Source organism: Asterias amurensis, chromosome 5, assembly GCF_032118995.1.
Source record: "Asterias amurensis chromosome 5, ASM3211899v1".
Lineage (NCBI taxonomy): Eukaryota > Metazoa > Echinodermata > Asteroidea > Forcipulatida > Asteriidae > Asterias > Asterias amurensis.
The window spans coordinates 8,308,360-8,335,267 of NC_092652.1; the positions used below are offsets into that span (position 1 = coordinate 8,308,360).

Below are 26,908 nucleotides of genomic sequence, written 5' to 3' on the forward strand. Positions count from 1 at the left end.
AACACCAGGGATGTTCAAAAAGTAAAATGATTGATATGTACAATTATTTTTATTTGTAACTGAAAAAGAAGAACACAAAATGACGCGGAAGGATATAAAAAAAGACCGTGGTTCAAAGGTCATCATGTGAAAAGCCGGAAAATTTAAAAACCACACATCGCCAGGAATCCAACTGTGTGTTTCGCGGCCGGCCGTTGTCTACAAATTGCGTTTATTTCATGTCTTTTCAGACATCTGTGCACCAAATAAACAGGTAATTCAAGAGAAGGTTGATTTAAATGATTAATTTTCGTTTAAAATGCTTGATACGGAGGCCTAAGAACTTCAGGAGGAGTGGAATGCCGGATGTGAAAAAAATGTTTTTTTGATTGTTGTGAATGCGACTTTGACATTTTGAATGATTGTTTGTAATTCAAATTGTATTTCGATTTCATGCGTTAATTAAATTGTGTTTTGAAATTAAATGTTTTTACTGTTTCGGGCGAACGAAATTTAAACTCTAGTGTCCCACCACAATAATCGTTATTTGAGAACAACATCCCCAGGACAAGACAAGAGCCACAAACAAACGGTCAACTCAGCAGAGAGAGTCAGTAAACTAAAAAATCATTTTTTTTTTTTTTTTTTTTTACCCAAACTAATTAGGCCTAGAACTAGCTGTAGAACCCTACTCAAACAGTAAAACCAAAGTAGTCTTTATTATTTTTTATTAACTTTTTACATGTTTTAGGGCCTATAAGTATAATATTATAATATATATATTTTTTTTTTAGTTACGCTAGTTTATTGCTCCATGAAAATATTTTATACAAAAGTTGACTGTTTCCTGGCTTTAGTTTTTGTTTTTTAGAAGAAATTTGTTAGCAAGAGACTTTGTTGGTAAACCCAGTAGGGAATACCAGACATTGGCATCATACAAACTCGGCACCGGCCTTTTATTGACTACAAAACTTGGCACCAAACTATATCGCACCTTGCAGAGTCACTCAAGTGGTTAAAAATAGTGTAACGTATGTATACTTACACAATAAAAAATGGTTTGATAGTAGTTTTATTTAGTACATGTGTAGCTAATAATGGGAGTTGATAAGAATTTCAAACTCTTTCGACCCCCATCCGCCAAGTCAATACAGTACGGCCTCCCACCCCTTCTGACACTGTGCGCGCGCGCCCCATGCTGAGGCCCTTGTTAACATGGTTATGGCCATCCTTCGACTTGTTTTGGCCCTTAGTGCATATTATGTGCGCTGTATGCATGAACAGCTTTTGAAGTTTCAAAAGAGTAGTGTCAAAAGCCAAGCCAAGTAATTTGAACAAACGACCTAGTTAGTTCGCTTTTGCCCTCTTTTTTTCAATGGCACATGCTTTCAAAATGTGTTATTTGATAACCAATTCATTGTTTTCCTCCAAAGGGTACATGTACTAGTACACTAGTGCCTAGTTGGTTGTGCGACAAGTGCTGAGTGGTCCTCAACCGTGATATAACAATGGATAACGTGAATGTTGCGATTCGTGTCCGGCCCTTGATACAACGGTACGTCACTTATGTATTTAAATGTTTAGGATGCTTAAAACTGGTTCAACCATTTTGCCATTTTTAACCTGTCCCCAAACCCTTACTTCACCGTGGTGCAGCTATTTCTTTTTCTCGCAACCAAATCGATGCAGCCATTTTGACAGGCTTGAAACAGGAAAAAAGCTTAAAGCCATTATACACTTTCGGTACAGAAAAAAACAAAAAAATTCACAGATTTACAAATAATTTACAGGGTTTACAGAAGGTAATTTTTTTAAACACATGCCATGACACGCCCGGAAACAAGAGTGGGTTTTCCCGTTATTTTCTCCTGACTCCGATGACCGATTGAGCCTAAACTTTCACAGGTTTGTTATTTTATATATAAGTTGTGATACACGAAGTGTGGGACTTGGACAATACTGTTTACAGAAAGTGTATAATGGCTTTAATCCCTTTCTCACTCTGACCCGTTTTATTCAATGGTACGCAGCTACTTTACAAAGATGGTGGGATCGGGCAGCATTACAAAAGACTTGTAATGTGTTAAGTAGCCTACAATCTCCAATTGAGTCGGTACACTGCCATAATGCTAGTTTGAAAAAAGAAAAAGGACCAATCAAAAGTTTTTCCAAGTGATCTTGCCGGCCAATTCAGTGCTGAAAAATATTCCTGTTTAATAAAAAAAAAAATACCCACTTTAATACAAAAGCTGGTGGACAGGTTAGACGGCAAGCTAACAGGTTTCCCTGACTACATGTAGTCACTGGAAAGGTGAAGGGAAACAAATCTGATTGTGCTTTATTTATGTGTGGCATTTTGCAGAGAAAAACAACCAAGTACAAGTATACACTAAAATGTGTTTAAAATTGTTTTTTGTTGCAGGGAAAAGAATGTGGAGGCTGAGCCACAGTGGAAAGCAGAGACGAACAAGATTTCTCAGCTTGACAGCAGAGGCAGAGTGTCCAGGATTTATGCCTTTGGTAAGAGAGAGAGGCAGGGCTCTATGTAGGGTAAACTTCCAAAAGACTGGAAAGGCTTGTTTCTCCAAATGTTTACTGAGACCAGAATTTATTTTACAAGACCAGTATCTTCATGAGAAGAAGCTTCTTCTTTTTTCTGAGACATTTTCACATGAATTTTTATTTTTATTTTAAACAACCACTCAAAGAAAAGTTATAAATTCATGTGTTTTTTTCCCCTTTTTTTCTGACAGAATTAGACACCACCAATGGATGACTTTTGAGACGCTGGTGGCAGCCGCATACATAATGGTCTTTTTTGCAGCTCTGAATGTGCATGCACAGAACTGTGAAAAGGGACCATCCAAAAGTCTCCGATTGTACGGTGCTTATCATACATCGGCATGATCGGTGTGAAGTTAAAATCAAAGTTATATCATACATATTGCTGTTGTTCCCCACAGACCGAGTTTTTAACTCTTCTGAAACAACCAACGATGTATACGAGGAGATTGCTCTTCCTATCCTGGAGAAAGCTATGGATGGTGTTAATGGTAAGATCATAATACGTAGTCTTCTTATTTCAATGTCGTGTTCGTTTTCAATTACTGACTTGTTCATCATGGGCTACCTCTCTCTCTCTCTATTTATGCTATATTTCTTACTTTGAAGAAATTTAGTAAAACTTCGCTGACCAAATGCCAGTTAAAATATTTGAGGACCAGTCAAAAGTCTCTCCAAGTGGCTAGTGATCCAAATGGCTAGTTCCGTGCTGCAAAGCATCACTATTTAAAGTATGGAGTTGTAGAAAAGCTGATGGACTAGTGAAATGACAAGCTAACTGGTTCTGCTGGCCTTTCACTAAAAATTTCAACGGCAAACTCTGATGTTTATACTCCTACTTTTCTCATTTCTTCCAGGAACAATCTTTGCCTACGGCCAAACGGCTAGCGGTAAGACCTACACCATGATGGGGGATCGAATGTGCCCAGGCATCATCCCGCGTGCGGTGCAGGATATTTTCACTCAGATAGACAATGTGAGTTCCCTTCATGTCAGTGGTGTTCAGCCAGAGAGGCATCTACAGTAGCCTGTCTCCTTGAGCTTTCATTTAATTTGTGGCGTGTTGTAGCTGAGTGGTCAGGTGCACTGGACTCGATCTCTGGTGTTTCTGATCAAGAGTCTTGACACTTGTGTCTTTTAAAAGCAAGTCATCCAACCCTTATTATATGTACTGGTTTTTTTTTATGGGATGTAAAGCCGTCTGCTAGGTGTGTTGTGTTAATGCACATACAAATAATTCAAGACTTACTGCCCAGGAGTTTCTGCCTGTGGCTTTTGAATACACTGTACTGTAAGCACTTTGTAAACTATTACAGAGTAGTACATAAATGGGTCTCAAAAACTTCAAAACCCTTTCTGGAAATGGATTATGATAAAAGTAGTTTGTGACGCCCACAGGTAAAGAACTATAAAACTAAAATAATACTTCTGTGATTTAAAAGCAAATTGGGCCGGCCCATAGCTTCAGTCTATAGTACTAGACTGCATGCTCATCCATGACAACCCCTAATTGGTGCTCATTTTGCATTGCCCCTTAGATGCATACCAACATTTGCCAAGTTATCAAATGATGCAGTCATTAGTCTCACTGATAACATTCGTAATCATAGAAAATGTGACCTGTGACATCACATGTTTACAAAAGAGCCACCGAGCCTAGACTTCCTGCAGGCATGATTTGTTCACTAGCCTATTATGGAAGAAAACATAAAATACCCCAAAGAATGTACAAGGACACACTTATTGTAAACAAAGTTCACATGGTCTATACAGCACAAAGACTTGGTTCATTGGAAATCAAATCTGTCAAGAAAATCACCAGTGTTTTTTTGTTGAATCTTGCAGACGTCAAACCGCGAGTTTCTCCTGCGAGTGAGTTACATGGAGTTGTACAACGAGGGACTGAGTGATCTCCTGAGTTCTGAGAAGAAGACACTTCAGATCAGGGAGAATGATGTGAGTAAATTATTTCATTATCGTCTGACGATGACTGACAGGCTGGTCAACACTACATGTATGAGACCATCTCCAGGCCTGAAACTTCACGTAGGCAATGAAGGCGCTTGTCTCCATGCCCCCTGGTGGTGCCCTTGAATACATAGGGTGCCCTCCTTTACCAAGTCGAAAATATCTTGGTACCTTTGCCCTTTCAAAACAAGGTATACATGTCTGCATCTCCAACTGTGGCAGTCAGAGTGTTATCTCTCGATTCATGTCATTTTGACTCTGGTCCTGTAAAAAAAAAAAAAAAAATTGTCAAAAGTAACAATTCTGGGCTACAAGTCCTGCGTTTGTGGATTTTTACCAAAATTTGAGCCCTGATCACATGGTGTTACATTTAATGAAATTTGCATCCGGGATATGAAATATTTTATTTGGTTTATCCTCAAACAGATGTAGGGTAGGCACTATTTACTCTGTGCTTTTTTAACTTGCAGTTAAAACTAAATTTACCATAGTATTGTTTGAAACAATTTTCATTAAATACGTTAAAAAAAAATAACCTTATTTAACTTAAACAACCAATGTGGTGCTTTAAAACACGGTGTAAAGTTTACACTCCCCTTTGATTGTTATTATTATAAGTGTTTTATTTATTAACTTTTGCTTCAGAAAACTGTGTTTGTCCACGATCTGACGGAGGAAGTTGTGACCAATGTCAGCGAGGTTCTCCAGTTCTTAAAGAAAGGAGAAGGTAAGATTGTCAGTCCCAAACGCTACTGCATGTAGCTACATTATTGGTTGCTAGAGACGTTATTATGCACATGACGTTATTTGAGTAGGGTTGTCCCTCACCTTTTGGTCAAAATACGTATAGGTGTGGGTTTACATTGTTTTACCTCTATAGACAATGTGACCTGTGACATCACATGTTTACAAAAGATGTGCAGGCATGATTTGTACACAACTCAATGGAAGGAAACATCAAATCTTATATTTGATGGAGATGGCCCTGTGGAATTCTTATCAACTTTTGGTATGATGAATGGGGGCACATCTCAAAACTGGTCCAGCTTTTACTTTCATAACTCTTAGATTTATTTGGAAATTATGACACAAAATGTAAACTTTCCCATATATGACCAGTGCAGTTAATGCATTAGGCCCTGAAATCTCCCTATGCATCCAAATCTGATTCTTTACTGAGAAAATTGATGCACCAGGGGCCAATTTCATAGAGCTGCTTACGCAAACAAATATTGCTTAACAATGTTCTGCTTAGCTGAAATGAGCTGGAGACCAGTCAGCTTAAAAGCGGCAACTCTATGAAAATAATGGTTAACAATGTTCTGCTTAGCAGAAATGAGGAGGAGACCAGTCAGCTTAAAAGCGGCAACTCTATGAAAATAATGGTTAACAATGTTCTGCTTAGCAGAAATGAGGAGGAGACCAGTCAGCTTAAAAGCGGCAACTCTATGAAAATAATGGTTAACAATGTTCTGCTTAGCAGAAATGTGGAGGAGACCAGTCAGCTTAAAAGCGGCAACTCTACGAAAATAATGGTGAACAATGTTCTACTTAGCAGAAATGAGGAGGAGACCAGTCAGCTTAAAAGCGGCAACTCTATGAAATTGTGCCCAGCTGATTAACTTCAACTTGGTATCTGTTTCACAAGCTACAGTTGCGCGCCTATCTTTATTACCTGTGCAAATAAGGTCATATCTCACAGAATGACCATGGCTCTTTCAGGCCTGTATGCTTCATTTTTTGAAAGGGCAAGGACACCAAGGCATATTTTCCTGAGTAAAGGGCACCCTTTGAGGAAATTTACTTTCTTCTTGAACATTTAAAGGGCACCAAGGCAATGACCAAATGCATGGAGGCAATTGCGATGCCTTCGTGAAGTATCAGTTTGCTCTTTGGTTTGCCATGATTGTATCTCTATCTAAAAAACTTTCAACGGGTTGACTAAAATATTCTCTCTCTTTGTTTGTTCTTCCTTTAAACAGCACGTCGCCACTTTGGTCAGACAGACATGAATGAACGTAGCAGTCGCTCACATACAATATTTCGCATGGTAGGTTGTTATTAAAGGGTTCGATTTCACATTTAAATTTATGAAAATCTGCCTATTGACCCCTGTGCCATGCTCACCATTTTGTTTGGCAATAGGTTTTGGTGTAAGCACTGCGTCGCCCTAAATGCGCACTTCTCTGAATAACGCACAATGACATTGCCCAATAATATGGGGCATGCAAGATTGTTCTGATGATGACGTCGGGTGAATTGGGTCAATAACATCAAATTGAGATTACAAATTTTATTGTTTTGTTTGTGGGTTTTTTTTCTTTTCATTTTACTTGCCAAGTCTGATTTGTTTTGAAGGAAGATGTTCACAAAGGTATCTTTTTTTGTTCCTTTAAACCAAAACAGATTATTGAATCAAGAGAAACAAGTCCATCCAGGAAATCAGTAGACACGGCAGTCAAGGTTTCCCACTTGGTAAGTAGGAACTCCAGACATTGAAAGTATCAGCATCACTTACCTTAATAACAACATCACTAATGAACATCTCAACATAAACCACTCACTGCTCTAGAATTGCAAGGGTCGTGGGTTCGAATCCCACCCGAGTATCATGCCTGTGATATTTTTTCACAGGACTCGGGGAAAGTACTGAGTATACAGTGCTAACACACATCGGTGTATGGGGGAAAAAACAAAATTAATAAACCAGTCACGTTCACCAATAAAATATCAAGCTTTGAAATGCTCACTGGAGGTTTTCTTACAAGCCTCTTACGACCAGAGTACAAGTTAGCATTGAGAGAAATAGAGACCAAACTATGCCATGTGTGTGTGTCTCGTACAGAATCCAGCAAAACAAAAAGACATGAGTAGCCTGAACATCTGATGTCACACTTCGTGGCTTGTGAATAACACCTGATATACTTTTGACATCCATTCATTTCACATCGAGCTTTGCAGTCAATACCAATAATGTACACAACATTGTGCACACGTATGCCGCATGTAGATGATCGATAAATCAAGCTGACACTACATCACCTCATAACACAGCTATGTGGTAAGCTTAAGTCACATGTATAACCAATAAAACCATTGTATCAAATACAATTATTGGGCCTGTAAGATCAGGATAACGACAGGGAACTAGTCTAGGACACGAGGTACCAATAGAATGATTGACGTTTCACTTGCATTCCCAACATTACTTTCTGGCGTTACTTTCAGAATCTGGTCGACTTAGCTGGCTCGGAGAGAGCCAACGAGACTAAAGCCGACGGTATCCGCTTGAGAGAGGCCTGTAAGATCAACCAGAGTCTCCACGTCCTGGCCATGGTGATCAACAAACTAAGTCAAGGTGCGGAGTTCATTCCCTTCAGGGACTCTAAGCTGACGAGGATTCTACAAATGTCCCTTGGAGGGAACGCAAAGACGGCCATTATTTGCACGGTCACGCCGATATCTGTTGAGCAGACGCACAGTACTCTACAGGTATGTAAACCAATTGTGACTTTTTCAGGGATGTGATTTCTGCATTATTAATCGGAATTCTGTTTTTTGGGGGTTTTTTTGGGGGTGGGTTGGGGGTTTGTAGAAAAATAATTATAGTCTAAAAAAAAAACTAAGATCAAAGTCTTACAGAAATTTTGATATAACCATACATGTATAATAACGCCCCAGACTGCATAGAAGGGCTTTTCAAACCAAAGATGAATTTTAACATAGGGCTTCATGCTCACAGGTTTTTTGCTCTTGAAGGGGAATTTCCCTCTGGTAAAGGGCACTTCCATGAGATGAATGTAATTTTGCATTGAAACTTTGCAATGCACATCGCAGCAAAATCACAGGGGCACCGCGGCAATTGCCGTGAGTTAATTTAAGGCCAGGTTGTTGTTATCTTGTTTGGTTTTTTTTTCATTTTTTTTATGATCGAACCATCTGTTGTAACCACAATTTTTATCTTCACAGTTTGCCAGCAGAGCCAAAACGATCAAGAACAAGCCGGAGGTGAATGAGGTAGTTTCGGACGAGGCCATGATGCAGCGCCAAAAAAAGGAGATCCAAGAACTGAAGAGAAAAATTTCAGAGGTAAGTAAAACTGGGGCCTTATTCCATAAAGCTGTTGAGCAGAAAAATTTTCCCTGGCAAATTTCTTTGCTAATCAAAAAATGAATGCGGCATTGTCATGGGAGGCATCGGCATAAATGGAATGTTGGCTGGTAGCTAACCCGTTTCTTCTAAGTAAGATTTTTCTGTACTTATCAAGTTTTTGTGCTTACAGGCTTTATGAAATTGGGCATGTCAGATGGTCCTTGTCTGTACATTGGGAGACAATTTGAGATTTTTAGTTGGCAGGTCGGATTATGTGTAAAGCCAACCTCATACTCAGTGGTGTACAATCTCACCACCCCAGGTTTTAAGTCAGAGAATAAAGTGTAGATTTGTGACTACAACATATCAGCCTTTGGTCAGTACATTCTATCCATGAATGTACACTTTGTCCGTTCACCTTGAAGGTACAAGACACCTTTGGTGTATATCTCAACATATGCATAAAACAACAAACCTGTGAAATTTTAAACTCAATTGGTCGTTTAAGTTGAGATAGAATAATGGAAGAAAACACACCCTCGTCGCATAGATGCTTTGAATTCGAGACCTCAGCTGAGGTCTCGAATTCAATTCAAATATTTTGAATTGAGAAATTACTTTTTTTCTCAAAAACTATATACTTTAGAAGGAGCCATTTTTCACAATGTTGTATACTGACCAACAGTATGTTTTTGTGCTAACAATTATTTTGAGTAATTACCAATAGTGTCCAGTGCCTTTAACTTATTTATGAACTTGTAATTATAACAGTTGATTTTGTGTTCACCAACAGCTGGAACAGCAGGGTGAACTCTTTGAGGAGAAAACCCGCCTCCACGAGACACAAGAGCAGAAGATTAAGATACTGCAGAAGATGATCCTAGTATCGGGCGGGGCCGGCATGAGTGACATGCCGACCAACGAGACCACCAAAGCCAAGTATAAGGTAATGTACCTGATTGATAAAAAAAGATGGTGCCGTCCAATAGTAGATCTTTGAGACGCTGGGGGCAGCGGACACGAAAGTCTCTTTTTGCGAGTCTGAGCATGCACGCGCATGCTCAGTACTGCGCCACTACAACACTGTTGACTTGAGATCATCAGAAAACCGTAAAAGTGTTTTTACATGTTTAATGGGGTAATAGCGTCTTGGTATTATGTTCGTATTTTGTCTGTGTTGACCGAGTTTGTTGGCGACTGAAATAGGACCAGAAGAAGCAATTCACAAATGTGTCAGGAGATTTTTTTTTTAGTGGGGAAGACCGCGAGAATACTTTTTCAGATACTCTTTTTTCCATAGCAATAACATGTTTTCATGCCTACTTGCCAATCATCAGTTGCGTGTGAGTGATTCTATGATAGTGTAGCGTTGACCGAGGGTTGCAATGCACACAGTTTAATGACACAATAAAGTACCATTAACTGGCTTCTCTGTCCTCGTTTCGGAGCTTTATTTACACAAGTTACTAAAATTACGCCAGAGAGCGCCCTCTCTGGCGAGCAGATTTACCGATCACCAGCAGTGCTCTGAAGGGGGTCGTGCTGGCACCTCCTACCGGTCGATCTGCACCCCCACTACAATAGAATCTGTAGGTCTCATGTTTTTCTTGAAAGACAATAGTTGTGTATTCCACGTAAGGTTTAGGTAAGATGTTATACGACCCCATGAAGAAATTTTAAATTCTACTGGAGCATTTTAAGGGCACCAAGACAATGACCAGGGGGCATGGAGGCAAGCGCCTTCAATTCCTCCTTGAAGTATCAGGCCTGGGTATTGCATCGTGAATTCCAAGCTAAATCAGAAAATTTCCAGGGTGTCAGGGAAAAAACAATCGCCTGCCTCAAAGTTGATATTACCCTTATAAATTTGTACTTTTCTTATACCCTCCAGCGTCGTCAAACTTGGTGCCCCGGCATGGCGAATCCTCTCCCTCTCTTGAGGCCCAACAAGCCCCCATCGGAACTGGCTTCCAATATCCCAGAGGAGACGTTGCCATTGTCTTCTCCAGAGAACAACACGACACAGTCGTCACAATCCCCAGACGAGGAGATGCGCCAGTCAGATGCTGATGCTTCTCCGCAGGAATCGGTCTCCTCTGTCGAAAGTGAAGGTTTGTCATGTTTTTTATTCATTTTATCACTTAAAGGCACTGTACACGTTTGGTAATCGTCAAAGACCAGTGTTGCCACTTGGTGTATCCCATCATAAGCACAAAATAACGAGCCTGTGAAAATTTGGGCTCAATCGGTCATCGAAGTTGTGAGAAAATGATTTAACAAAAAAATCCTTTTTGGGCGAATTTGTGTGCTTTCAGATAAGAATAAAAAACTTCTAGCTAGAAGTCTTTTATTATTTAAGAGAGAAACTACCTCTTTCTCAAAAATTATGTTAGCCTACTTCAGAGGGAGTTGTTTCCCACAATGTTTTATACTATCAACAGTTCTCCAATGCTTGTTACCAAGTAAGTTTTTTTAAGTTAATATTTGTTTGAGTAATTACCAAACGAGTACCTTCCCTCTAAAAATAATAATAATAACCAGTTTTTATAGTGTGCTTTTCACACCGCGTCTGAAAGTGCTTCCAACTTTACAGCCCATGGTCACTGGGCCTTCGCAGTTCCCAGGGGAGAGTACAGCGCCTACAAATAATGCGCTACTCGGCTAAATCAATCACAAGAACCATCTCTGCCCTTACAGGTACCCATTTACATCTGGGTGTAAAGAAGCAATTATAGTTAAGTGTCTTTGTCAGGGGCATTAGTGTCACGACTGAGATTCAAACCCACACTCTGCACACAGAAGCACCAGAGCTTGAGTTCGGTGCTCTTATCCACACGACCACGACACCCTTCTTCCGGATAAAATAAGTTAACTTATGGACACCAATTACTGTTGTGGTCCAACCCTTGGCTAGTTTTATTGGATGGGCTCTTCAAAACCCTACGTCCACTTGAGTGACAAATATACCCGCAAGATGCCATTACTATGTCATGACAAACTAGCCCACCAATGCCCAGTGACAACAGGCTAGTTGGAATACAATAGTGTAACGATGTAAACCTGGGCTTGGTTTCTTTTTCTGAAAAAAGACCGGTCTTTTCACTTGGTTTATCCCAACATTTACATCAAATAAAAAAAATCTGTGAAACTTTAAGCTCAATTGGTCATGAAATTTTTAAGAGAATAATGTATTAAGAAAAAAACACCCTTGTTGCATAAATTTGTGTTCTTTCAGATGCCTGATAAAAGACTGCATGCCTACGATCTTTTTATATTTGAGTTAGAAATTACCTCTTTCCCAAAAACTATGTTCCTTCAGAGGGAGCCGTAAGTTTATACATGTATGCTATTTAAAACTTGTTTTAACTAATTACCAATAGTGTCTACTGCCTATAAAAGCAGCGCTATTACATTTGGGCCGTATACTCTTGTTCAACAGAGTTTTCCAACACGAAGCAATTTCAGTTCTGGGAGGACATGGAGATGGAGAAAGAGACGGAGGACGACTTTGTTGCTGTCCCTCTCAACACGCAACGGAAGAAGAGAAAAAGACGTGAGGCACATGTCCACTTTGCTCACTTTGGCGTGGCCACAGTGGATGCTGATAGTCAGACAGAGGTAAGTATTATATTGGCTGGACTGCAGGGTTCTGCCCAGGATTACTTTAGTGGTGGACAGTGTTGTGGGCGGTGCTGGGTGGCCCTGCCCAGGACTCACAATTTTTGCCCAGCACTCTTGAGCAAAATACATTTTGCTGCCCAGCACAGATTTCAAATAGTGTCCACTTTACATTGATCTGAGACACAGCTAATTATGTTTAGGAATATCGAATGGCACAGAGAAAGAACACACTCAAGAAATGCCAACTTTCCCTGATTCTGTGGAAAGTTCCCTGAAAATAAACTTTCTTTCCATGTTCTCATGAACCATATGGAAAATTTCCCTGATTATTTATACTTTGTCCCTGGTGATAATGTTATTGTAAAACGCACTTTATAAGAACTATTTTATTATTATTTACTTAAAGAAACCTGGTTTGCTACACTTTTTTGCTCATTTTTACTTGTAGATAAACTCTCCAAACGCCGCCGATACACCACAGTCCGAGGCCCTCATTGAAGCCAATAATGAACTGCAGGAGCAGATTCTTGCACTTGAAGATACAGTCTCTACTCTCAGAGAAAACATAGCTGTCTTATCAGAGGAGATGGATAGTAGGGAACTGGCCAAGCAGCAGTTGGCAGACTTAACGTCCGTGAACCAAGGGTTGGAGTCCAAAAACCTAGCGTTGGAGTCCAATAACCAGGCGTTGGAGTCCAATAACCAGGCGTTGGAGTCCAATAACCAAGGCTTGGAGTCCAAGAACCAGGCGTTGGAGTCCAAGATTCAGGAGTTAGAGGAAGGGAATCTGATGGTCAGTCAGCTATCAGATGCCCTGTGTCTCTCAGAGGAGAAAGTGGCTGCTAGTGAAAGCCGAAACCAGGATGCAGATCAGCAAATCAGTACATTGACAGAAGATGTCAGGCTTCTGAAGGCCCAACTGGAAGATGCGAACCGCCTAAAGGCCCAACTGGAAGATGCGAATCGCCTGCAGGAGTTGGCTGAAAAGAAACAGCAAGAGACCATGAAGGAGCAGTTGAATCAACAGGAAAGGCTCGAAGCAGCCCTCAGTCACTCAGAACAAGAAGTAGTGTCTCTAAGGGCAACCTTAGAGGAAACTAAACTTCTCATAGCATCTGCGGAGAACAAAGAGGAAGAAGCTATGGAGGTGAAGACGCAGTTACAGTTAGACCAACAAGACAGTCTCAAAGACTCCCTTCAAATGTCAGAGCTTGAAATCTCTTCACTGAAGGCCCAACTGGAAGAATATAAAGTTCAGTTGGCATCATCGCTAGAAAGTGAGCAGAAAGCCTCTGATCTGACCACACAGCATGATCAACTGAAAGACTTGTTTGAAAAGGCCGAGCTTGAAATCTCTTCATTAAAAGCCCAACTGAAAGAATATGAAGTTCAGTTGGCGCCATCTCTAGAGAACGAGCAGAAAATCTCGGATCTGACAGAACAGCGCGATCAACTTAGAATTATTTTTGAAAAGTCCGAGCAAGAAAATGCTTCATTGAAGGCTCAACTGGAAGAAAATGAAGTTCAGTTGGCGCCATCTCTGGAGAACGAGCAGCAAGTCTCGGATCTGACAACAAAGCACAATCAACTGAGAAACTTGTTTGAAAAATCCGAGCTTGAAATCTCTTCATTAAAAGCCCAACTGGAAGAATATGAAGTTCAGTTGGCACCATCTATGGAGAACAAGAAGAATATCTCAGATCTGACAGAACAGCACAATCAACTGAGAAATTTGTTTGAAAAGTCCGAGCAAGAAAACTCTTTATTGAAAGCTCATCTGGAAGAAAATGAAGTTCAGTTGGCACCATCTCTGGAGAACAAACAGCAGATCTCAGATCTGACAGCAGAGCATGACCACTTTAGAAGCTTGTTTGAAAAGTCCAAGCTTGAAGTTTCTTCATTAAAAGCTCAACTGAAAGAAAATGGAGTGCGCTTGGCATCATCGCTGGAGAACGAGCAGAAAGTCTCGGATCTGACAGCACAGCACGATCAACTGAGAAACTTGTTTGAAAAGTCAGAGCAAGAAGTCTCTTCGTTGAAAGCCCAGCTGGAAGAAAATGAAGTTCGCTTTTTAGCATCGTCAGTGGAAAACGAGCAGAAAGTCTTGGATCTTACGGCACAGCAGGATCAACTAACAAGCTTGTTTGAAAAGTCTGAGCAAGAGATCTCTTCTTTGAAATCCCAACTGGAAGAAAATGAAGTTCGCCTGGCGTCGTCGCTAGAAAACGAGCAGAAAGTCTCGGATCTGACGGCACAGCATGTTCAACTAAAAAACTTGTTTGAAAAGTCCAAGCAAGAAATCTTGTCATTAAAAGCCCAACTGGAAGACGATGAAGTTCGCTCGGTGTCATCGCTTGAGAATGAGCAGAAAGTCTTGGATCTTACAGCACAGCACGATCAACTGAGAAACTCGCTTGAAAAGGCCAAGCAAGAAATCTTAGCGCTGAAAGGAGAGCTGCAGGAACGTGACACTCACATTGCATCACTGCTGGAGAACAAAGAGGAAGTTTTCGAATCTCAGCGTGAGCAGCTGGAGGATATGAAAGATTTACTTCTAAGTAAAGAGCAGGAACTCCTCACCTTGAAAGTTGAGATGAAGGACAGACAAATTCTGTTGGCATCTACCGAGGAGAATGCTTTACAAATAACCCAAGTGAAAGGTAAGCTACAGGAGTTTATAGTTTATTCTTTAAGACACTGGACACCTTTGGTAATTTTCAAAGACCAGTCTTCTCACTTTGGTCGAGCTTAATTTGGTCGAGCTCAATTGGTCGTCGAAGTTGCTTGATAATAATGAAAGAAAAAACACCCTTGTCACACAAAGTTGTGTGCTTTCACATGCTTGATTTCTCAAAATGCCTCAAAATCTAAATGTTTTGAAATCAAGTTGGTGGAAAATTATTTCTTTCTCGAAAACTATGTTAGTTCACAGGGAGCCGTTTCTCCCAAAGGTTTACACTATTCACAGCTCTCCATTGCTTGTTACCAAGGAAGGTTTTATGCTAGTAATTATTTTGAGTAATTACCAATAGTGTCCAGTGCCTTTAACTTACCATTCTATTTGGTGTCCAGTTTAAAAGTTTTGGAGCTACAGCCTTTATATTGAAGGGCTTATAAACCTCAAGGGTTGTTTCACAAAGCGCTATTGATTCATCTTAAGATGAGTTTTGAACGTTGCAGTAGTGATTTGTGTTGTTGCATCACACTTTGCGTAGCATTTATGGTACACAGTTGTGATTAATCTTAGCTCTTTTTTTGAAATCATTTAAAGGGTAAAACAATGCTGAAACAATGGAAAATGAACATCTATGTACACTTTGCTCACAGGATCGGCAAATAAACGCCCTTCTGAGCTGCCCTGATTCTGCAAAAAGTTCCCTAAAAAATAATCAACCACTCTTTCAAGTTGGGATAAGAAGAAATAAAAATAACCAGTCTTGAATTTCATCTGCTGCCCTTGCCCTCTGTGACATCATTCATCTAAGAATGTTTCAGCTGTAAGATTTTAAAAGGTATTATTTTTGCACTGATTTCTCGCCCAGAGCTCACTAAGATACTCGGCGCTCGACAAGAAGAAATTAACACCTTGAACCTCTGCCTGGTGGAGCAAGGCAAGGAAGCAGAAGAAACGAGGAACCATCACATCGCCAGGATCGCTGAGCTGACTGGACTTCTTGAAGACCAAGAAGGCCAGGCTGCCTTGGCAGCAGAGCCATCTATGGATCGTGTTGAGAGTGATGATGGAGCCATGTCCCTTGCTGATGAGTTGGAGGAACAAAATTGGAAAGTAAAGGTACAAAAGGATTCTTTAATTTTCTGTTTGTGTTGTGGCTGAGCGGTCTATGTCATCGAACCCCAGCTCTGGTATTGTCGGCACCAGAGTGCGGGTAGAGCGTAGAGATTGCACTTTCCCTCAACTTAGAGCCCTGCATCATCAAAAAAAAATTGACAGAATTAACAGAGAGTCTGTAGATCTTAGAAACAATGCGACCCCCACCCCCTGTAAATCATAGAAACAACGCTGGACCCTGGGTGCTCAATCTATACCCAGAAGAGATCTTTTTTCCTACAGAATTCTTTATCTTGTGATGATCTTCTCAACAGTCTTGTACATGTTGTGGCTGAACGGTCTATTTCATCGAACCCAAGCTCTAGCATTGTCAGCAGCAGAGTGTGGGTTTGATACCCAGTCATGGCACTTGTGCCCTTGAGCAAGGCACTTATTTGCTTCATAAAAAGTTGGGAAGGTAGTGCATTCTGCTCTACCAGCCTGGCTCCTAGTGGATGATACCCATACCTACATCCTTATGGCCTGTGAAGGGGGTATATTCCTAATACAGCCCAAAGAGTGGGTGGCAACTAACCCTTGTGGCAAGAGGGGACTTTCTTGGATGATAGGTGGCAGCAGACTTACCGGGTAAAGCCATTGTTCTCATTGCCGTTATGCACATGCTCAGAACTACGTAACCAATAGAAATTTACCCGGTAAGTCTGCTGCCACCTAGCGTTGGAAAGGCTCCCATTGATTTGGGTTGATACATGTAGCCTTAATTAGTTTAAGTGTAGCCCTCACCTTGAAGTGGGTGAAATCTCATTACAAATAAAAAAATTAAAAATCATTTTTGTTTGCAGGCAAGGCGGACAAAGTCTGACCTCTTGGGGTCTGTCCAACTTTGTGAAGACATCATGGAGGAGAAGACCAAGCTGTCCAGACAGATGTCACAATTGTAAGTTGCCCCAAACTAGACTTGCTTTTCCTTACAGGCGCCGGGGTGGACTTCACAAGAGTTGAGACTAGTCTTATCTTGAGTTAGGCTATAACTTAGGACTAGCCTTACGTTTAGGACTAGTTCTACTTCTACTTTACTACTTGGCAAAGTCCCCTGATGGGATATCACGCCAAGATTACGAGTTAGGAGTAGTCGTAAATCTTTTTATGTGAAATCAACCCCCGAGTCTTCTTATTTGAGGCTTGAAATTCCCTAATTGAAACAAGATTTGTTAGAATTGATCCAGTAGGCCCTAATGCTATCCTGTAACATTTGAATCTTTGCAGCCAAGATGAGATGACCAATTTAAAACAAGCGCTGAAGGCCAAGGAGGAGGAGTTCAAAGAACTTCAGGAGTTCACTGAGATGGAGATGACAGTCATGAGGGAACAAGAGGTAAAAGCAGTGCTCAAAATTCAACACTAGACCGCGGACAAGTCCAGTGGTCTTGTGTTTTTCAATTGACTAAAACCACCTCACTGTGAAATAATATCTTTCAATCTTTCAAAATTAGTTCAAGAATACAATTAACATTTAAAACTGTGTAGAAAGTTCCCTCTCATTACATGCTGGTCTTGCAAAAAAATGCTGGTCCAGGAAATACTGTATAAGGGTGGCACGGTTGGCTTGTGCGTAAAGCGCTCGCCTCTCACCAAGGTGACCCCGGTTTGATTCCTGGTCGGGGCCATATGTGAGTTGAGTTGTGCGTTGGTTCTCTGCCGTGCCAAGAGGGTTTTCCAGACTATCCGGTTTTAATCCCTCATGAAGAAATCAAACACTCTCGATCTTGGCTGTGCTCCGTGGTCATAATGGGTTGATGTGGCTGGCAGCTGAATGTGCCCTTGCATGCCTGCTTCTCGAACACATTGTAGCCGCGTCCTTCGCAATTTAGCTCTAGCTGCGAGTAAGATCGATTAGCCCTCCCCCCAAATTATTAGTATAAATTGTGAATTATCCCCCTAAATTCAAGCCCTGTGAAACTGTTGCTATTTCATTAGTCCCATCAGTGCAAAAACATTGTAGATATTGCAGACACTGAGCATGGACGAATTTGTAATAACAGTGAATGATTGTCTTTTTTTTTTTTTTTTTAACAAAATGCCTTGATTTTCAAACTTTACAGACCCAGTACCAGAGGGATATTGATGAGTTGAGACTTGAGCTTCAGGAGAAACAGAGTACACTGGCAGTGCAGCATCACAGAGAGATAGAAGACCTCCAGAAGAAACTTAGTGTCAAAGATAAGGTCCTAGAGGCGCAGTACCAACAAGACGTTGATGAACTTCTGGATAAACTACGACAGAAGAACCAGAATCTTGACAACCTACAGGAACAACAGTCTGAGCTTGTACGAGCAGCCGGTCTGGCCGAGCAGAAGGTGGAGCAGCTTCAGGATCAGCTGAGGGACTTGGAAGGTTGTGGTGTTGTGAAAGAAAGTGGCTCCATGGAAGGCCAAGATCAAGCGGCTGTGCAACCGGGAATCGACCAGCAAGTTCAAACTGAAGAGTACAATAAGGAGTCTCCGATTCACACAGCTGTTTCTGTGCTTGAGGAGGCCACACAGGTTTCCCCTGAAGAATTAGGCTTGCTTGCGGATGGATCATCCGCCCAGGCAGAGATTCTTCAACAGAGGATCGATGAACTTGAAGTTATTGAGGCATCCCTAAGGCAAGATTGCGAGACCCTGAATGCGACCGTCAGTAGCCAAGACCAAGAGATTGCAGTCTTGGACGAGCTCTTAGAAGATCTTGGAAAGGAAACGAAAGACAATACTGAGAATAGTGCCAAGATTGCTGCATTTGTTGAGAGAATCGAGCAACTAGAAAACCAGCTACAGGAAAGAGAGCTTCCTACCACCAAAGGAATGCCAGATGTGGATCAGGAGATTCAGGTGTTGACAGAAGTCAATGACAATCTCTCCCAAGCTTTGACAGAGGCTGAAAGTACCTGTGAGAATTTCAGAGCCAAAGTAGTGGGTCTAGAAGAAGCTTTACGACACGAAGTTACCAGCAAGAGAGACTTGGATTCGTCCAAAGAAAAAGACCTCTTGAATCTTAGAGAAGAGCTAGATGCATTGAAGGAAGTAAATGTATGTTTGTCCGAGAAGCTAACTCGCACACAAGAGCTCTGTGAGAAGCTGGAAGGGAAGCTGCTTCAGTCTTCTAGCGATGAGAAACAACGAGAGAGTGAAGACGAAATTTGCACTTTGACTGCAGTCATTGAACAGCAAGGACAGGAGATGGCCTCACAGAGAGTCAAACTAGAGGAAAAAGAAGAGAATCTCAGGAGCAACGTTAGAGATTTGGAGGATCGTGTTTCTAGTTTGACACGAGAGAACCAGTCGTTGGTCGAGAGGATCGTCTCGGAGGCATCCAAGCATGATCAGTCTGGTGAAGACATCAAAATCAAAGACATCTTATTGGCAGAGCAGCTTAACAAACTGACGACACTTTCTGAACGTCTTTCGATGATAGAGGAAGAGTTACACAGTAGAACAGTCCAAGTGCAGGAGTTGGAAGCTGCTCTAGCTTCACAGAGCAGCCAGTCTGCAGAGGCGGCTGAGATCATCAGAAGGCGAGACGGCGAGCTTGAGATGCTTCGGGAAGTCTTGCAAGAGCAAGAGGAAAATCTTGAGAGTGCGAGAAATGAATTCTCCCAGGAACAGTTCAGGGTAAGAGACCTTGAAAGAGAAGTGAAATTCCTAAACGACACAAAAGGGGACCAGATGGTTCATGAGGGCCAGAAAGAGAGTGAAATTCATCGTCTTCATGGTTTACTTCAGAATCAAGAAGAGCATTTACGCACGAAGGAGCGACACCTCATGGAATGTTTATCCAAGATACAAAATCTAGAATCAGTTTTAGCAGCGAATAACCATATGAACCTGGAAAAGTCGAAAGCTGAAGCAGAGCAAAATGCTAAAGTTCACAAGCTGCAGAATTACCTAGAAGAGCTGGAAAACCAGTTGAGAGCCAGGGAGATAAAGTGCTCAGAGCTGGAGTCAAAATTACAAGATCTCGAGAGGGTGGTTGCAGCCAATGATCAGAAGAGGGTTGACCAGGAAGATGTAAAACAAAAACTAGATGCAGAGGTCACAACATTGCAGGGCTATCTAGATGAGGCCGACGAAGAGCTCCATCAATTCAAGAACCGGTATGCTGACCTCCAAGCGGACTTCCGAAAGCAGCAGACCAACCTCAAGAATATAAAAGCCGTCTTGGAGTCCAGAAGCAAGAGCACCAAGATGCTTGAGGCAGCCGTAGCCAAACATGACGAAGAAAAGGGTGTTCTGCGAGCCTTGCTCGACGAGCGGAACCACACCGCCTTGAGGCAGGAGGACAGGTACAGTGACATGCTGGCCAAGATTCAAAATCTGGAAGGAATCATCGCCAGCAAAGAGCAGACGACCAAAGAGTCGGAAGATTTACTCAAGATTCAAGCTGCAGAGCTCAGTAGGTTGCAAGCAGCTCACACAAGCTATCAAGAACAGCAGGATAGACGTCTTCAGGAGGAAATAACGAGGAGAGAAGGGGAGATACTTAGTTTGCGACAGCAGCTTGAGAAAGTCACGGTGAGTATTTAAAGACTTCACCCAGTGTTTCACTGGGTGGAATTGCCAAACGTTATGCATACACATCCTTGTATGGCTATTCAAGCATCAACATCACCTTTGGCCTATAGATTGCATCAAAATACATCAAAATTGTTGATGAAAAAAGGTGTTATTAAGAGCAGAAACTAGGTGATAAGATCGTTCAAAAAAGGCAATGCTTTGAGTCTACTTTTTTTATTTATTTATTTATTATTTGTTATGCTTCAAAAAATGTGTGCATTAACACATGCGGGCTAATGAAAAAAAAATTGCGGGCGCTCCAAGTTTTTGGTGGGCGGATGAACAAAAATAGTTAAGGGAAACCTCTGCTGAAGTTTCAATTTTGGCTGGTCCCTTTGTCGCAACTCTCTCAATACACGGGTCAGTGGTAGCAAAGTCTACATGATGCAAACGGTTAAGAAGAAATCACATTTTAAACAACACGCTTGTATTTCTTACTTACAGACTGACAGTGTTAAGCTTGATGTTGATGAGCTGGTGAAGACACATCGCCAGGAGCTTGCGGAGAAGAACCTTTGCATTAACCGGCTTGAGACAGACCTCCTACGAGGCACAGATCCATTGGAGAGAAAGTAAGTTGAACTATACCAGTTCCTGAAACAAACCCTATTTCCATCTAGGTGTCTGGAATCCATCCAAAACTCCTTATGCTAAAGTACTTTCTTGTTGCGATGTCAGAGCTACATGCCTTGCCAACCTTGTTCGGTTTGGGTTTTTTCAAAAGCCTGCTACATCCCTGCAAATTATAGTGCATGTATATTGTTTTACTTAAAATAATGTTTTACTCTAAATAGGCTGGTGTCCCTGAAGGAGGAACTAAAATACCAAGAATCCAAGATGCAGCAGTATAAGAAGGAGGTTGAGAAGTTGCGGAGTCAGCAATCTCAAAGAGGTAAAGTTGGACCTCTCAATGTTTTTAAACAAGCACGACTTTTTGTCATTTAGTTTGACAAAGTATTATAGTCAGAGTGGTCTCTTACTCTTTTGTGAACACCTTGCTTTAAATTTGGACACTCTGTTTTATCAGTCATTTATGCAATATTTTTAGTGAGTGAACAATTAGAACGCCCATTCTTTAAAATTTCCAGAAAATGTTGACACTCTTGTATCGAATCTTGGCTGAAGCCATGGTTGAGATGTGGCATTGTATACTCCCCTTCCTTTCTGTTGTGTCTTCTTTGGATTCTGGGAATATACAGAATTCAAAGGTTTAAGGAGGGGGGTATTTGCTGTCCAAGAAGAAAAAAGAGTGTGTTAAAAAAGTCTGGCAACAATTGTGTTGTGTGTACACACGTTCTTTTTTGTTGCATCCTTGCAAAGACATGTTTGTTTCTTTCTTTTGTCCGTTAAGAACCTCCCATGTAGAGTTCCTTTTGGAGCACCACAGTCTTTAGAATTTCCCCCTTGGAGACCCTCTGTTTTCCTTTTTTTGTTTTGTCCTTGGTCTCCATAAGGCAGTGACTGTTTTACCCTCTGCCACATATCACGCCTGGGGTGACTTAATATCTTGTGTTTGTGTGCCACTTTTCTTGTTCATCTTCCACTTTTGTCTTTGAAAACAAAAATCAAAACTATTTGAATCTTATGACAATATTTTATAATTTCAGTTAAATGCTACCTTACATTATTGTATAATTGATGATTTTTTTTTATTGTCTTTTCTTTGCTTTTTCATTATGCACCATTTGAATCATTGATGGTGGATACCACTGTTTGACCGAGTGTTCATCATTATTTATTATTGATGTTTTTTTATTACAGGTCCAGCTCTTTGCATTAATTGTCGTCACAATTTCAGTTGATTATTGAAATGTTTTGTTTCATGCCCATTTTGTTACTGTGCTCTATTGTCTTTCCACTAAAGTGAAGATTTTAAACTTTGTGATTTCCATGTACAATGTATAACTAATGCAATTCTTTCCCATTTCTAGTGATTTTTAACATTGTTGCCCAATTTGTTATTGTGTTCTATTGTCTTTCAACTAAAGTGAAGATTTTAAACTTTGTGATTTCCATGTATTGCTAATGCAATTCTTTCCCATTTCAAGTGATTTTTAACATTGTTGCCTGTGTACATTTTTATCCCTTTTATATTATAATTGCACTGCATTTTTGTGTTTTGTATTTGTACTTAGATTTAGTTATAAGGCCTACGGAATCAATTGTATTATATTTAGTGTTTTTTATTGATATTGTTTCCTTTACTTTTAATTCCTTTTGGGAATTTGCACTTTTGACCACCTTTTAATTTATTTTGAGGTATCTTCAAATCCTGCGCTAGTAATTTGTTCTTTGTTCAATCGCATTAGTTAAAACATTTACCCAGTAGGTTTCCCTTGTAGTTTATTACTCAATGTTACTATTACAATTATTAATAATATGTTATTGTTACTTTATGATTTCCTAACTGTTACAATTATTAGTAATTTATTATTCTTACATCATAATTTCCTAAGAGCATTTTAATGATACAAATTATTTAAACAAAAATAGTTTTGTAGGTAAATTGTATATCTTTTGACTAAACTATGTTGTAACCATCATTGTCTGTTGCCTTTTCCCCCAACTCTCTCAGCTTCCAGCAGCACACCAGGGTCAGACTCCATCGAAGAGAGGCGACCGGAAGCAACCGGTGGTTCGGGCATCATTGAAAGCTGTGCAATCTTTGCAGTCAAGGCAGAGAACTATAAATTAACCAAATCACTGGAGAAGACTAAAAAGGAACTGGAGTACAAAGATCTTAAATATCATGATGAAGTGTGAGTAGTTACTGTTCATCTCTTAAGGTTCTGTTTGTCTATTAAAGACAGTGGACACTAGTGGTAATTGTCAAAGTCTAGCCTTCACAGTTGGTGTCTTCTCAACATATGCATAAAATTACAAACCTGTGAAAATTTGAGCTCAGTTGGTCGTTGGAGTTGTCAGAGATCATAATGGGGAAAAAACACCCTTGTCACACAAAGTTGTGTGCTTTCAGATGCTTGATTTCAAGACCTCAGAATCTATCTCTGAGGTCTCGAAATCATATTAAAATATTTTAGTGTAAAATTACTTCTTTCCCGAAAACTTTATCACTTCAGAGGGAGCCATTTCTCACAATGTTTTATACTCTCAACAGCTCTCCATTGCTTGTTACTAAGTAAGTTTTTATGCTTACAGTTGAGTTATTACCAATAGTGTCCACTACCTTTAAGGATATTACACAAGGCAGTTTACAAGCAACCACCTCCTTCACCTTTTCAGATACTTTTTAAATTGTCAGGATTTTATTTTATTTTTCAGTCACATTTTCAAATTGTTAAATCATTTATTAAATTTCTTTTGATTTTTCAGTACAAAGAAAACTCATGCTGAACAAGATGCAAGATACTGGAAGGAAAAGGCACGCTCCTTGGCCAGTCACCTCAAGAGGGCGCCACAGAGGAGCGAGTCAGTGACGTCCTCCCCTCTGAAGGGTACGTAGCGCTCTCCATAAGAAACAATCCCCTTCACATTGTTTTTTAGGGGTCAAATTACACTTTCATTAAATTTCTCTACAATAATCAATTTGCCTTTTAGGAGTTCAATATTGTCTGGTACAATGGTGTGCTTGATCACAAGTTACCGCTTAAATTGGAGTTCCTCAGACTATAGAGACAGTTGCTATGTCAAAATGACTGGGGCCAAGCTTTTGCGTTGTTACGTATGAGCTGGTGAACAAATACATGTACATGTACAGTATACACAATTCTGAATGAATGTGTTAGGGTACAGTGGCACCAGGGTTTGCTCATCTGGAGGTTGCTATGCAAAGTCTTGCCTTGAACCATTGACATAGCATCTGTCTCTATAGTCTTAGGAATTCAATTGTAAGTGGTAACTTGTGATTAAAGATACTGGACACTATTGGTAAATCTCAAAGACTAGCCTGCTCTTCAACGTTGGTGTATCCCAACATATTTATGCATAAAATAACAAACCTGTGAAAATTTTAACTCATTTGGTCGTCGAAGTTGCGAGATAATAATGAAAGAAAAAACACCCTTGTCACAAGAAGTTGTGTGCTTTGCTTTCAGATGCTTGACTTCAGGACCTCAAATTCTCAATCGCGAAAATCATTTCTTCTCGATTCTTTCTCTTCTTTCCCAATCTACAGAGCGAAACACAAACGACGTCACCGTCGCGAAGAAATCACGACTTGACGACTCGACCGGGACCAAGTACGTTGAGAAGATTGGTGGCCTGAAGAACTCATCATCATCTGAGTCTTCAACGACGTCATCTTCCACATCGAAGTCGAAGCGAGCAGACTACAACTGGCTGAACAAAGCGATTGCAGAGAGAGATGCTGAAGAGAAACCTGACGATGACCCACAGCAGTGTGCCACGCAGTGATGACACAACCAAACAGGTCTCGAAATAAACCCTGTCACCCACGGTAGCTGCCATAAACCTTTTCGTAAATACTGGAGCACGCGCACAAAGCTTGGAATTAGGTGCATTGTGGTCTAGCTGGTGTCCAAATATCCATATCTATCCCATAATGCACCTCATTCAACAGTCTGCGCTTGCACAATGGTATTGGCGAAAATTTCTATGGTGCCCTGGCAATACAATTTTAATTTTTTCTCGTAGAAGTGCCCCTTATATCGGGGGAAATTGCCGCGCCCCTTCAAGAGCAAGGCTAAAGGCCTGACTAGATTCTTTGTTATGACAGGGGTTTGAGGTGTTTTGGCTAGTGTCTCAATGTGGACATTAATGTGAATTTCCAGCGATATCTCAAAAAACTTTTGAAACTAAATTATTCACAGGTTAGTTTCACATGGTGATTGAACCAATCAAATAGTTCCAAAAAATAAGGGTATACTTTGCCTTAAAGATACAAACTCCAGTCAATAGGACTGAAACTCTTCAAAACAAACTATTTCATTGGTCTCCCTTCACCTTAATATTTTATCTTGTCTACAGGCTCACTGGTTGCTGTGTGTTCCCAATTGCTGTGTTTTACCCATGTAAATATTTAAATATTTATTTTGTTGTGTTTGCCAGATGAAAGTCACTTGATGAGAAACTTTTGTATCACACACCGAAAAATCTATACATGCATGTAAATAAATACTCACACAAGCTGTACATTTGTTAGATTAAAACGATTGACTGCATACTTGAACTGTAAAAGATTTTTGATAAAAGTGACTGAAAGATGCACATATATGATTATGTAGAGCTTCCAAGCAGGGTCCACGCTTAACACTAACATGGCAAATATTGCATCTTAGGGCTAGTTAACACCACTTTTACGCTAAAAACTGTGCAACAACTACTTTTTTATAATGCTCATTTATCTTTTTTTTTTTTTTCAGATGTGATTATTCACGCACAAAATGAACTATTTAGTACATTTTTTAAATAGATGTGTTATTTATTTTTGAGTGTGTGAATGTAACATTTTGACATTTAAACTGGTAGCAAATCAAAAATACTTGTTATTGGTTGATGTGTGTACATGTTTATATAAAGTGAACTTTTTGTAGTAATAAATACTAAGTTAACTACCATCTCTGTTATTTTCGTTTGGTCTTATTGGTTGAGATTTTTCTCACCAGGCCTACAGTACACCATCGAAAGGCCTATTTTTAGTGCACGCGCGATGTGCAATTTACACAATTCGTGTCAACTGTCTTTTGGAAGTCTGTTCGAGAGTATTTGCTTTTAAAGGCAGTGGACACTATTGGTAATTACTCAAAATAGTTGTTAGTATAAAACGAGTAATGGGGAGCTGTTGATAGTAAAACGTGAAAAACGGCTGCGCGATTCAAGGAAAATCTTTACATCGAAGTTAGAATAATGGCAAAAAACATGAACGAGATAGTCACTTAAAAAAAAAACTTACGTGTCAATTCTGAGCCGGATCTGGATGGGACCTACTTTTGGGTCAGAATGATCTGGAATCTATGTCAAAATTACCTAGAAAATGGTCAAAATACGCAGAACCTGATTTAAAATCCCGCTTTCAATTACCACTTTCCAGGTCAACCTTCCCCAGAAGTTGGTCAGACCCCCTCGACTCGGGCCTCGGATCAATTTTGACCCGTTGCGTGAGGTTCGTGTGTCTGTGTTTCCTCAATGTGTGGTTGGAACCGAATTGCTCTCTTACGCCCCGATGCAACTATCGACGGCAAATTTCCGTCGGGATATTTGGATATGTCCCTTGCAATAATAAGCTTTATTGACATGGGACACAGATGGAATTTTTCCATATTGGATGAGTAATTAAAATGCAAACCATCAAAACAAACAAACTGTTGTTAAAATGCCACCTTAA

The 26,908-nt window shown here is 40.3% G+C and overlaps 1 protein-coding gene across 1 annotated transcript; it reads left to right on the top strand.

Annotated features, from left to right (window-relative positions):
• Positions 1 to 142: 142 nt before the first annotated feature.
• On the top strand, positions 143 to 26,100 carry LOC139937184 (uncharacterized). The gene is made up of 24 exons (XM_071932243.1): positions 143 to 253; positions 1,413 to 1,534; positions 2,402 to 2,499; positions 2,943 to 3,032; positions 3,399 to 3,517; positions 4,387 to 4,497; positions 5,155 to 5,236; positions 6,492 to 6,559; positions 6,916 to 6,984; positions 7,738 to 8,001; positions 8,479 to 8,598; positions 9,395 to 9,547; positions 10,493 to 10,712; positions 12,041 to 12,219; positions 12,671 to 14,882; positions 15,765 to 16,015; positions 16,855 to 16,949; positions 17,279 to 17,387; positions 18,115 to 20,562; positions 21,049 to 21,176; positions 21,399 to 21,496; positions 23,180 to 23,363; positions 23,938 to 24,059; positions 24,740 to 26,100. Exons 2-24 carry the CDS (start codon positions 1,488 to 1,490, stop codon positions 24,976 to 24,978), a joined length of 7,506 nt encoding a protein of 2,501 aa, XP_071788344.1. The 5' UTR covers positions 143 to 253; positions 1,413 to 1,487; the 3' UTR covers positions 24,979 to 26,100.
• The last annotated feature ends 808 nt before the right edge of the window (positions 26,101 to 26,908 follow it).

Excerpts from the sequence above, each read along its gene's own strand:
- LOC139937184 (XM_071932243.1), top strand. The coding sequence starts at position 1,488 with ATGGATAACGTGAATGTTGCGATTCGTGTCCGGCCCTTGATACAACG. Across the intron at positions 3,033-3,398 it reads AGCTATGGATGGTGTTAATG|GAACAATCTTTGCCTACGGC; the intron begins GTAAGATCATAA and ends CATTTCTTCCAG. Across the intron at positions 20,563-21,048 it reads AGCAGCTTGAGAAAGTCACG|ACTGACAGTGTTAAGCTTGA; the intron begins GTGAGTATTTAA and ends TCTTACTTACAG.